This window comes from Hyalella azteca, unplaced genomic scaffold, assembly GCF_000764305.2.
Source record: "Hyalella azteca isolate HAZT.00-mixed unplaced genomic scaffold, Hazt_2.0.2 contig14715, whole genome shotgun sequence".
Taxonomy (NCBI): domain Eukaryota; kingdom Metazoa; phylum Arthropoda; class Malacostraca; order Amphipoda; family Hyalellidae; genus Hyalella; species Hyalella azteca.
In genome coordinates, this window is record NW_025944591.1 from 84,284 (window position 1) to 96,167 (window position 11,884).

Below are 11,884 nucleotides of genomic sequence, written 5' to 3' on the forward strand. Positions count from 1 at the left end.
TCACGTGACCCGGTGTTTCGCGCCATCTTCCTCGCTAGTTCGTCTTTGATTGCAGTTGGTGCAATAGAACGGACTCATCGCGCGGTAAGTTTATTTAATTTAGCTAATTATGTCTCGGCATTGGGAGTTCTACATCTGAATTCATTCCAGTGAATTCAATTATTATCATAGATTCACACCGAAATTTATTGATCTACTAGTTATTATAACGATGTTAGCTAGCTAAATACCGGAACTTCGATTGCCATGTGTTCCGAACGCCAACGTGCGAGTCGCGGGCCACAATTCTTTGTTTCGAATTCGAAGAAATTCTGAGAAATGTAGACCCCGTGCAACCTTGTAATTTCCTCTACATTCAATTTCTGAATAGTTTTATGTACGGTATCTCATTTTTCGTATAAACATTGATCATTGAAAATGGAAATTTCCAATGTGCATACGAAAAAATCAAGAATGCGTGCATGCATTGCACCTCATGATTTCAATAAGTATTCATTTTGAACAATACCTAGTCTGTTTTGAACAAGCTATAGAAAAAGTTTTCAGTGCACAAATTTTGGCTTCTATTTGTACAAAATTTTGAGATGTCTCTTCAAGGTTGCTATAAAATAATAAATGTCGGAAAACGAGATTTCCTGTTGAAGGAAATGTACCTACCGTCTATGACAAGTTGTTTCATTACTTTAATCTTAGTCTTAAGTGAGCTCTAGTGTCTAGGTAGTTTAGTATCTATTTCACTTGATTTGACTTGCAATGTTAAGTCCAAGACTGGTATTATTGCAGATTAACTACATCCAAAAAAAAGGGTGTTTTTTTTAATTATATGTTTTTTGGGGTGTATATTACGAATCTGAAATCCATTTTTGGCGGTCGGCATCGGAAAACCGATTTTTTTCGCGACTTACTAACATGGGGGTTACACTACGTGTGATCGGTATTATTGCAAAAAATCGGTTTTCCGATGCCGACCGCCAAAAATGGATTTCAGATTCGTAATCTACACCCCAAAAAACATATAATTAAAAAAAAAACACCCTTTTTTTTGGATGTAGTTAATCTGCAATAATACCATCTACACCCCAAAAAACATATAATTAAAAAAAAAACACCCTTTTTTTTGGATGTAGTTAATCTGCAATACAGCAATAATACCCCAAGACTTCCTAAAAGAATCAGCCTTGCTGAGTTAGGCCTATATTTATTAGAATTATAGTCCTTAGCCTATTCACATATATTCAAGATCAATGTAGCATGGTAATGGTAACCTGCTGAGCTCCTTAATATCAGCTGAGCTCTGATGCATTGATGGGTACCTAATTCAAGTCGAGGTTCTTCATTTCAGTACAATTAGTTTATGTAGCTATAGCCTATATATATAACCCCTCCTGAATTCCAAATTAATTTTTTTTGCTAGAAAGCACAAACTTTTCAATGGATGAAGACATGAAGTAGCTAATAGTGTTAGGAACAAATTCTAAATCAGTCATACATGCATATTGCAAATTTCTGTAAAATTTTGTGTGGCCTAACAATTGTTTTTGTTGATTTATCAGGAACTGGAAAATGTTCATTAAGTGGATTATATGAAACCTTGAGTCTGTCTTGTAGGAATACTGGCTAGAAAAAGATTAGCTTTATGATATTGTTGTTTAACCCTTTAACAACATTTTTTTAATGGCACTGTGTAGTTGGTGGCAGAGAGCAGAGTTGCACCACCAAAATAAAGCAGGAATGCGTATCAAGCACATTCAAAACAACTAGCGCCAATTCTTTATCATGAAAATAATATTACAGAGCATGTTTGTTTGAGAGGCGACTGTATGGTGCATTTGGGCATTGGAGGGTTAATGATCCAAATGACTTTTTTTATGTTAGTGATGTACCGTAAAATAGGGTAACTTAGACCACTTTTTTTTTATAAATGCCATTTTTTACTAGCTAAATTAAACTTGAATTGAAACTTGCAAAATACAGGTCTATACTCTAGCTTCAGCTGCTTTACTCACCATAAATTGCTGGCTCCTGCCTCTCATAATCTTTATGTAATTTCAAAAAAAGTGATGGTCTTTGTTATCCCAACTCTTGGGGTAACTTAGACCGGGTGGTAAAATCGATTATATTTTTTGGTAAAATAACTCCAAATAACTTCAGGTTTTGGTGCATTGTAGTAGAACTCTTCTAGTTACATATGCAAATGACAAACTTGAGGAAAGTGTCATAGTTTGCAAATGGGGGGCACCGCCCCATAATCCACTATGCAGAGCGTGGATGCAGCGTCGGCAATATATGGATTTTTAAGCCCAAAGCGTTGCCGGCCATTTTAAAGATGCGTCGCCGGGTAATTTTTAATGAAAAGCCATTTACGCTGAGTAATGAAAACGTACCGGAAACCTTACTTTTTTTCTAAATAGTTGGCTGAAGACTGAGAAATATATTAAATGCAAGAATTTCAATCTAAATGTGTCGGCAAGATCTTCTGAAGGCGAAAATTTTGCCGATAATGCGTTGCCGTAGGTCTTTAAATCTTCGTTCACTCTCTGCACAGTGGCCCATAATGAGGGAAATGTGACTACCTAATGGCAGCCCTGATGGGGTAATATTGACTGGCTTGGAAATTAAGTTAAAATTACCATATATAAGACTCTTTAGAGTCTGAAACATAGAGAAAAAACATTAATAGGCTGTCAAACATAAAATATGTTATATATGGTAATTTTATATTAACTTCCAAGCCGGTCTATGTTACCCCATCAGGGCTGACATTAGGTGGTCTAAGTTACCCCATTTGGGGGCAGCAACCCCCATTTACAAACTAGGACACTTTCTAAAAATTTGTCATTTGCATATGTAACTAGAACAGTTCTACTACAATGCATCAAAACCTGGAGTTATTTAACCAAAAAATAAAACAATTGGAGGGGGTACTCTGACAGGCTTTAAATAATAGCTTTTTTTGTGGGTCACAATTTTAATTTTTCAACCTATTAGATTTGCAAACTTTTTAAATCTTTCTACTGTGTTATGCAGCCTCAGTATTTGGCCTTTAATGCCCATTGCCAAAATTTTTCTATGTCAATTAGGTTTTGAGTTGTGGGGGTTTTTGTTAAAAAAACGAAAAGTGGTCTAAGTTACCCCGCCGGTCTAAGTTACCCATTTTACGGTAATTATTAGATTTTAAGTAAGCTGAAAATTTCAAGTAGCTTCTTAATGACTTGAATGAATTTTAATCCATAAATTTTATTACTATTTCAATTATCAAGGTGATAAGGTAAGGAGTCCAAGATAAAAAGTAACATTGGGGATGGTCCACATATTAATTTTGACCATGGTAATATTGTCCAAGGTGTTGAGCACTGAGACTGAGCAGTATTTGCTTGTTAACCTTTTTGTGAGCAAGCAATGAAATTTGCAGAAAATCATGTTTCTAAAACCAGTACAAGAAAGTATTAATTACTCTCATAAAGTAGAACTTTGCATTAATCTGTATTACTCTGAGTTGAGTACTCAGAAGCAATTTGCTGTCATGCATTTTTTAAAATTTTTCATATCAAAGCAAATTACAACTGAAGAACCTATTACTGACAGCCACAATGCTAAAAAATTAGCTATAATTTATTTTTCAAAATATGAACTTACTGAACTACCTTTCTTAAATGCTATTCAAGTTTATCTAGTTACTTAAATTAAATTATTTGTAAAAGAAATTGCTAGCATCTTGTTCAAAATTGTCAAAAAGGTATTAATTCATTTTCCATGTCAAAATCTTGATTAACATGTTTGAATTCTTATTCATGGTTTTGGGGGCGATTCTTTGTATGGAACTGTGAGAAGATTAATGGTAATTGGCAAAAAAAGGTATCATAGCCTCAAATTGAAACCTGGGCAGCAATGGGCTTTTTTGTTGGCAGGATTGTAGACATTTATCTTGCAATTTTTTGGGCAATTGGAGTTCATTTTAATTGTGATTGAACTCATTGAAGTATCTGGAGTATAAATAGCTGCTTGAAAATTTTGTTTCAATCATCTTACTTGGAAGTAGGACAAAAATTAATTATATCTTGAGCTGATTTCTTATTAATGGAATATGAAACTTGCCTTCTATGCCTAAAATTTGATGGAAAACATTTCAATTTACAGTTTCTGCATCTTTATCAGTTCACACTTCATTGCAAGTAGTGGAGCATTTTCTCGTCACAATGGCTGATCCTGAGAAGGCCGAGTCCAAGGTTCAAGATGATACAGAAATGGCTTCAGAGGAGGTATGATTGATAACTCTTAATAAGTTTGTTCAATATAAACATGATTCTGCATGCATAAGGTTTCTCTTTCCCTATCAATCCCTCAATATCTTTTTGTAATTTCTTTACTTAGATTAGACATGGAATATTATGCTAAGAGTATTTCTGTTGAACATAATCTTGTTTTTCTCATCCCTTGTAAAGTTGTTATTTATTATGTATATTATTCACTTGTGCAGTTATCAAGCTACCAAAATGTGACAATATCAAGCTATCAGGGGCAAGCTATCAGTATGTTGTATTGTAATTAGTTGTCAGTTTCCTTGTTTGCTTTCCTTGGTTCGTTGTGGGTTCAAGAAATTGACAAGAAATTCATTCATTGTTTTGCCTGTGAGCTCCATCTCTGGCTTATCATTATGATTCTTCCTCCAATGATCAAGTTATGTTCATATTAGCTCCACTTAATGCGCTTCCATTTTGATTATGCAAATCTTGGTTTTAGTGAAGCATTTATTTTGTTTTTTATTGGTGTAGTTATTTTATGTAGCAATGATGAATACTTACAGAAGATTTATTTTCACCCTGCTTGTGTATTGATAGACAATTTATTAAAATCCTGCAGTGGGAATATCTTCAAGGGAAATTTTTTTCACTAAAATGAGGAGCTCTAGGTAATAGTTTCCTAAAGTGAAATTAAATATATAAACTCGGGAACTAAGAAGTGTAGTTGAGGTGAGATGCCTGCCCTGTGTGCAGGGTGAGGACGAAGGAGCAATGGATGAGAGCAGTCGCAAGGAGCTTGTCGACCAGATCATGAAAGACCCTCAGGTACTGGCCTCATTGCAGGAGCGCCTCCACAGATACATTGGTCACCCCTCAGACTATGTAGATGTGAGTTTTGTCTTGTGACCTACTGTCTTGTATGACTTGTCTGCAAGCTAGTTGTTGATGAGTAATTTTTTTTTTGCATGCAATCAGTGTATTTATTTTATAGTTTGCAGAATATGTATATGCTGTATATATGTCACTTCTTATTTTTTTGGGTCACTTTTAAGGATCATTTCAAATTATCCAAGTCATTCCCTCATTGCAAACTTACCATATAATTTTCATCAAGAATTTCAAGTATTTGAGCATAAGACGTCTAAATGATTCTTTGGTCATGTTGATATCTCGCCGATGGAGCTGGCATGAAGTTTGTCTTCCTTGTTATCTCCTTAATAACAAGAGGGTTAATTTCATTAGGATAATAGCCTCCTATATTTTGGGAGATAATTTAGAGATGCTGAGGTGGTAGACCTTCTATTCTGGTTACTGCCTGACTGCAGCTAAGACTCGTTTACTTCTCTTGGAATAGACCAAATTCACAAGTTTGAATAACCATTAAAGCAAAATCTTTCCAATTTGAGTTTTAAATTTTAACTGTTAGCATTTTTTCAGTTGATTATTATGAAGACTGAAATGTACATTTTAATTTCTAGCATCGGTACATATGAGTGAACATAATTTTTTTTTTGCTTGTAACCTTGTAATTAAAAATCCTTGATGCCCTCTGCCTGACTGGAAATTGATGTTGCCGAATTTCCTAGTAACTTGGTTCCTTATATTCTCTGAGCTGCCTGTAGAATAATTGTGTACTTAATGGTAGTGGCATGACACACTCTGTGTTGCTTCTTGGATCTCAAAAGATGTGCTACTAGTTCCCTTTACTCTTCTCCATTTCCAGTGAATATTAACACATTTCGATTGCCGTTTTTCTATAGGTATATACAGAACTCAAGATCAGTGGTTTTAGTTTGAAACATTGTTGTGGAACAACTAACAGGAGGTTATTGTAGACTATAGTAATAAATCATTGTAAGCTTAACCAACTTAAATTATTTGCTTTTCATTCAGTACTTTTCATTTGTTTATGTTGGGCTTGAGAGTAATTTTTCTAAGGCAGTAATTCATTTTTTTTATATTAGATTTCACTTGCATTGATCATTATATTGGATGATACCTTGAACACAAGTCTCGCTGATACTGTAAAAGCATATGTATTCTTAATAAGAGATTTTATCACGCAGTATATGGAAAAAAGCCCAATTTATAAATCTAGAACTCTTGATGAATTTTGAGGTCTTGAACATGTACTTCAATTCAGATTTGTTAAAGCATAAAAATATGGAATGGCAAGTTAATCTTTATTTGCTAACTGAGTTGGCAAATTGCAGAATTTTTATGAAATGATTGGCTTATTGATGAGCCTCTGCAGCTATCGAATTTAATAAGAAGGATGTCGCCGATTTGAGGAGTATAAATCTTGGCTACCTCTTTGGCTTGAAATACAATCCATATTCACAGAAGGGGATGAAGTTCTAATGTTAAATTGAATGTTGACTGATTTTGCTTTTCAGCATTCGTATACAGGGGTTAGACAAAATAAGGGAAACGCCTGAGAAATTCACAAAGTATTGTATTTTGTAGGTCCACTTTTCGCAGCAATTGCAGCCTAAATTCGTGCGAGATATTGATTTATACAATTGTGAATTGTTCCAGAGGAATTTTAACGCATTCTTCAGTTGAAACTCCCTCCAGCTCTTCTAAAGACGACGGCGACGTGAATCGATTTCTGACTTTCATCTCTGAAATTGACCATAAATGCTCGATAATATTCAGGTCTGGTGATAGTGATGGCCAAATGAGATTCTAAATTGCATTAGAATTTTCCTCGTATAATTTTTTAACAATTCCTAGTGAACGGATCTGGGCCAAAATTCCTAAATAGTCACGGCTGTTGATTCTTCCATGAAGAGAAATCATTGGTCCGCCGGATTTCCTAAAAATAGCATACCATATCATCCCTGATGGGCCGCCATGTTTTACGGTTGGGAGGAGGCAGCCGGGTTTAAATGACTCTTTTGGCTGTCTCCACACGTAAACTCGGCCTGAGATTGGAAAGAAAGTAAACTATGATTCGTCAGTAAAAATCATATTTTTCCACTGCTCTACGGACCAATTCTGGAAGTTTTTATACCACTCTAAAAGGTTTTTGTATTTATATATGAAACCAGAGGTGTACTAATTGCAGCTCTTTCATAGATTCCAGATCTGTGCAGCTCTCGTCAGACCTGTCTTTATGGAAACTTTGTTCTGTAGATGTCTATTCAAGTCTGCAGTAATTTTAAGAGCCAGAGCCTTTTGATTGTCCCTCACAATTCAATTTAGGTACCAGCCGTCTCTCTTGAGAAAGCTTCGACCTTTGGCCAGACCTGAGTTTATGAGGACGTTTTTCCTTCAATTTAAAAAGCAGACTTATTTTTTGAAACAGTATCTCTAGAAAGTATTCGGGAAGTTTCTTTCTCACTAGCACCTGCCATACGGGCACCAACAATTTGTCATCTTTGAAAGTCAGAGCGGTTTGCCATTTATAGGTTATATAGCACAAAAATTTATTAAATATCCGTGGTCAAGGATAAAATCTCAATTAGGAGCAACAATAAAAAATGAATATATGTCAAGTTTTAATTGTTTATAAAATTTTCAAAAGGTACGATATCAAAATGTCAAGCGTTTTCCTCATTTCGTCCAACCCCTGTAATCTAAGCATAATTATTTAATTGGAAGCTTACAATGTGTGCGACGTTGATGACTTACGTCTCCATGTTACAGTCGCTGCCAAAGGCAATGAAAAGGCGCATCAAAGCTCTGAAGAAGCTTCAACTAGAGTTCACCGAGATGGAGGCAGACTTCTACAAAGAAGTTCACGATCTCGAGGTTAGTCATCATTTTTAAATGATCGACATGCAGTCATATTAGACTGGCGTTGCCTGACCTTGGAAATTTCTGCAATTTTTAATTATTTAATTTGATTATATTAGATTAATAATTATTAATATTCATATTAACTTGTTATTATATTAATAGTTAACTCGTATTGTAATGTTAACTATTGTTGTAACTAATGTTGTAATGTATTCCAATTAAATTAGACATATCACACCCTCGCAATACAAAAAGGATAGCACTCACCTTTTACTCTCATTGCAAAATATGGAATAAACTTTTTCATCTTATGAATTGAATTTGATGTATCAATTGCAAAATCAAATTATAATTTTTTTTATCTACTCCCCTTCTTCGACTTTCTCCAATCCTTTTCTATTCTTCCACTAAATGATTTTTCAAGTTTGATGTCCCGGCATAATAATTCTTGATGCGCGCCTGTACAGCACCTTAGTTTGTGATGCTAGGCCTCTAACAAACTCACAATTTTTATTAATATGTATACGATACCGATTTTTAAATGTATATTTTTGAGATAAAGTTGTATAGTTGGTACGCATCCTTCAACGAAATCTTTTATCAGTAAGAGGAAGGAGTGTATTTGCATTTTCAAATTGCTAATTGTATTCTTTTTTTTTTTTGCGGAGAAACTATCTTCTTATATTATCGTAGTACGATTGACGGTGACAGAATTTTTCTGCCGTAAGCTATTACTCAGATGTTTGTACCTTGTGTGGCATGTGATTCAATATTGTGTTGTTTGCCAGGTAAAATACGACAGTCAACACCAACGGCTGTACGAGAAACGTCGACAGATCCTCAACGCTGAGGTTGAACCAACTGATGAAGAGTGCGACTTCAAACTGGACGATGATGCCGAGGACGAAGAAGATAAAAATCTTTGCAATGACCTTGAGAAAAAAGCCAAGGTTGAAGGAGAAGAAGCAGAGAAACCTGCTGCCCCTGCGCACGGTTTTGATGAAGAAACCAAAGGCATTCCCGAATTTTGGCTCACAGTTTTCCGGAATGTTGACCTCCTCGCTGAGATGCTTCAGGATCACGACGAGCCAATCCTCGCTCACCTCACTGATATTAGGATTAAGTTCCATGATGAGCCCATGGGCTTCTCATTAGATTTTCATTTCTCAGAAAATGAATACTTCTCAAATAAAGTTTTGACCAAGTATTACGAAATGAAGTGCAAACCCGACCCCGAAGATCCCTTCAGATTTGAAGGTCCTGAAATAGTTAAATGCAAGGTGAGCGCGAACTCGCTTTTCAGACTAACCAAGGCAATTTGTTCATTTTGTTTCTAGAAGAAAGGTTTATTTTATCTGTACGAGATCTGGCAATTTCTGGGTTCTTAAATTTACTCGAGCAATTGGCTTATTTTCTAGTTGAGCTCTTGTAATGTTTATGTTGTAGGGCTGCTACTACTACTTGTTAGCTATGTTGGTGACAACAAATGCGCACCAAATAATTTGTCTGAAGATATTCATTGTGAACAAAGATGTATTGGGCCTATTGAAACATTTTTCTATTGCACTTGCATTCTCATATCGTGACTATCGCTAATTAACTTTAAATCATAACAGGGCTGCACTATTGACTGGAAGCAGGACAAGAACGTCACCGTGAAGGTCATTAAAAAGAAACAGAAGCACAAAACGCGAGGAGCGTTCAGAACTGTCACCAAAACTGTACCTCGTGATTCCTTCTTCAACTTCTTCAATCCTCCTGCTGGTGAGTGTTCTTTACGGTAGCCTGCTTAGATGGTACCTAATGCGGTAGGCTTCATGGGCATGGATTAGTTAATTTATTTATGTGATATATAGTTTTGTGTCAGCAATTATAATATACCGAGAGTTTCAACTTGCGACAATGTTTTTAGCGCATTTTTCATTCATGAAAAAAATACCCTATTGTGCTCATGTCCCTCCGTCCGTCCGTGACTTCACGTTTTCGTCGACGAGAAAATGCGCTCTCTGTCACTCACTGCAGTGAGTACTGAGTTATATTTTTTCATCACAACCTGTAAGACTCGACAGAAGTACTTGAATTCGCTATATTTCCGTTACATTGACTGTATAAGCTTAGAATTAATTTTTTCCTCATTTCGAGAGCAGAAATACATTACATTTTATATTGCAGTCTCCGATGATGTGGGAGAAGTGATTGATGAGCAGCTGCAGGCTTTGCTCACTGCCGATTTCGAGATTGGCCATTACATCAGAGAGAGGATCGTGCCTCGCGCGGTGCTCTTCTATACCGGCGAAGCGCTCGATGACGAGGACTTGGAAGAGGAAGAAGATGGCGAAGAAGGTATTCTATTTTATATTTAATTTCTTTATGTAATTTAGGGTTGCAGCTTATGCTCAGTTCGCAACATGGATGCTCAGATGAAATTGCTGTTTTTATTCAATTCGTAGCGTACATACTTAGATTAAAGGTGGCAACTGCAATTTGATATTTTGTTGCGATGTTAATGGTTAGAAATACTATCTCGTAGCCTTCTTTCTCGATGAAAATAGAACCGCCTTTCATTCCAACAGAAGAGGATGAAGAAGAAGAAGATGATCCAGATTACGACCCTACCAAAGACAAGGACGGCAAGCAGCAGGATTGCAAGCAGCAGTAAACTCAGCGCCTTCCCTCGCGTTGGTCAGCAAGACGACAGATCACTACGAACAACATGAATATCCTGCGAACTGCATGCTCGTAGCAATGAGAACTGAGTGCATTTGCTCTGAACTGCACTGTTGCGACCATGTCCGAGTATTCGTTGATTTAATGACTGCTGATAAATTAGCGATGGTCGTCCTGTTTCCATGTGGGGTTATTTTCCCTCGTCAATAGGGACGTCTGTAGCTGCATTTACTTGTTACTTGCAACGATGGATCTGATGTTGTCGGCCTTCTTACTCCAGTTTGGTGGTTTTACCATTCAACTCTTATTTCTTTATTGTTGGCATTAAATTTTAGTGACATTTACCTATTATGCTTCATCTCTATCCTTCGGTTTTTTCACTGCAAGGATCTGGCACGAGCTTGAGTTGAACTCCTCATCCGCGTGTCGAGTATCCCTAAACTGACGAATCCGGCCTTAATTTTCACTGATCAGCTATGTCCTTACAAATGAAGATCTGTTGAAGTTTTCTAGCAGTGCAAGATAGGATTGAACTTATCTCTCACAGATTAGGCGAGACTTGCTTTCAACTTGTCTGGCGAGAGTTAATAATGAAGATTCCTTATTTTCAAGGGAACTGAACTATAAGAGCAGCCTCTATTAGATTGTAAAATCTCGTGAGGTTACCAACATGATTATCGACTGCAGGTCCATTTCCACTATTGCCGCGGTTGCTCATCTTCTGAGTCAATTATTCTTTCTTTGATTATTCGTACCTATATTTTGGCTAAAGGATCTTTCTTACGTCTTTCCGTGTTCAGTAGTGGATTTAATTTCCTGTGTTCACACACGACTATATTGCATGCTTTAATCGAATCACTTATTGTTATTGGCCGCTATTTGAATGTCACCCAGCAAGGTAGTTTGATGTGATATTAAAGCTATTGATCTGTACGTACAGGTAAACTTTTCCTATGAAGCGTTTTTTTTTTCATCTGGCTTGTGATTGCAGGTAGAATGTAATGAAGAGGAATTAAATTTCTCCGTTTGAAATGAATCGCGGATGTAAGACTTGTTCAGTTTGTTCCAGTGTTCAGTTCAGTTTTGCGTGAAGATTGGCAAGATTGATGCAAATCGTAACCATGTAACACATGACGTCTCGACTATTCAAACTTGAATTTCACGAAAAACGTGCTTCCCGCCATTACCGATTTACCACAAGCTTTGTCATCTTGCACCTTCGGTCTATTTAA

At 36.3% G+C, this 11,884-nt stretch overlaps 1 protein-coding gene across 3 annotated transcripts; it reads left to right on the plus strand.

The window, feature by feature from the left end:
* On the plus strand, positions 1–11,606 carry LOC108679946 (nucleosome assembly protein 1-like 1). Of its 3 annotated transcripts, none has more exons than XM_018168692.2 (8): positions 1–84; positions 4,138–4,259; positions 4,995–5,129; positions 7,893–7,997; positions 8,774–9,265; positions 9,602–9,749; positions 10,158–10,328; positions 10,559–11,606. In XM_018168692.2, exons 2-8 carry the CDS (start codon positions 4,197–4,199, stop codon positions 10,642–10,644), a joined length of 1,200 nt encoding a protein of 399 aa, XP_018024181.1. In that variant the 5' UTR covers positions 1–84; positions 4,138–4,196; the 3' UTR covers positions 10,645–11,606. The 3 variants fall into 3 exon arrangements, with proteins under 3 accessions (XP_018024181.1, XP_018024183.1, XP_018024182.1); XM_018168694.2 differs by having other exon boundaries at positions 4,995–5,066; XM_018168693.2 differs by having other exon boundaries at positions 4–84; positions 4,156–4,259.
* The last annotated feature ends 278 nt before the right edge of the window (positions 11,607–11,884 follow it).

Bases quoted from the DNA above. Each gene is read 5' to 3' on its own strand.
- LOC108679946 (XM_018168692.2), top strand. From the start codon at position 4,197: ATGGCTGATCCTGAGAAGGCCGAGTCCAAGGTTCAAGATGATACAGAA. The intron at 9,266-9,601 runs GTGAGCGCGAAC...AAATCATAACAG, and splicing joins CTGAAATAGTTAAATGCAAG to GGCTGCACTATTGACTGGAA. The intron at 10,329-10,558 runs GTATTCTATTTT...TCATTCCAACAG, and splicing joins GGAAGAAGATGGCGAAGAAG to AAGAGGATGAAGAAGAAGAA.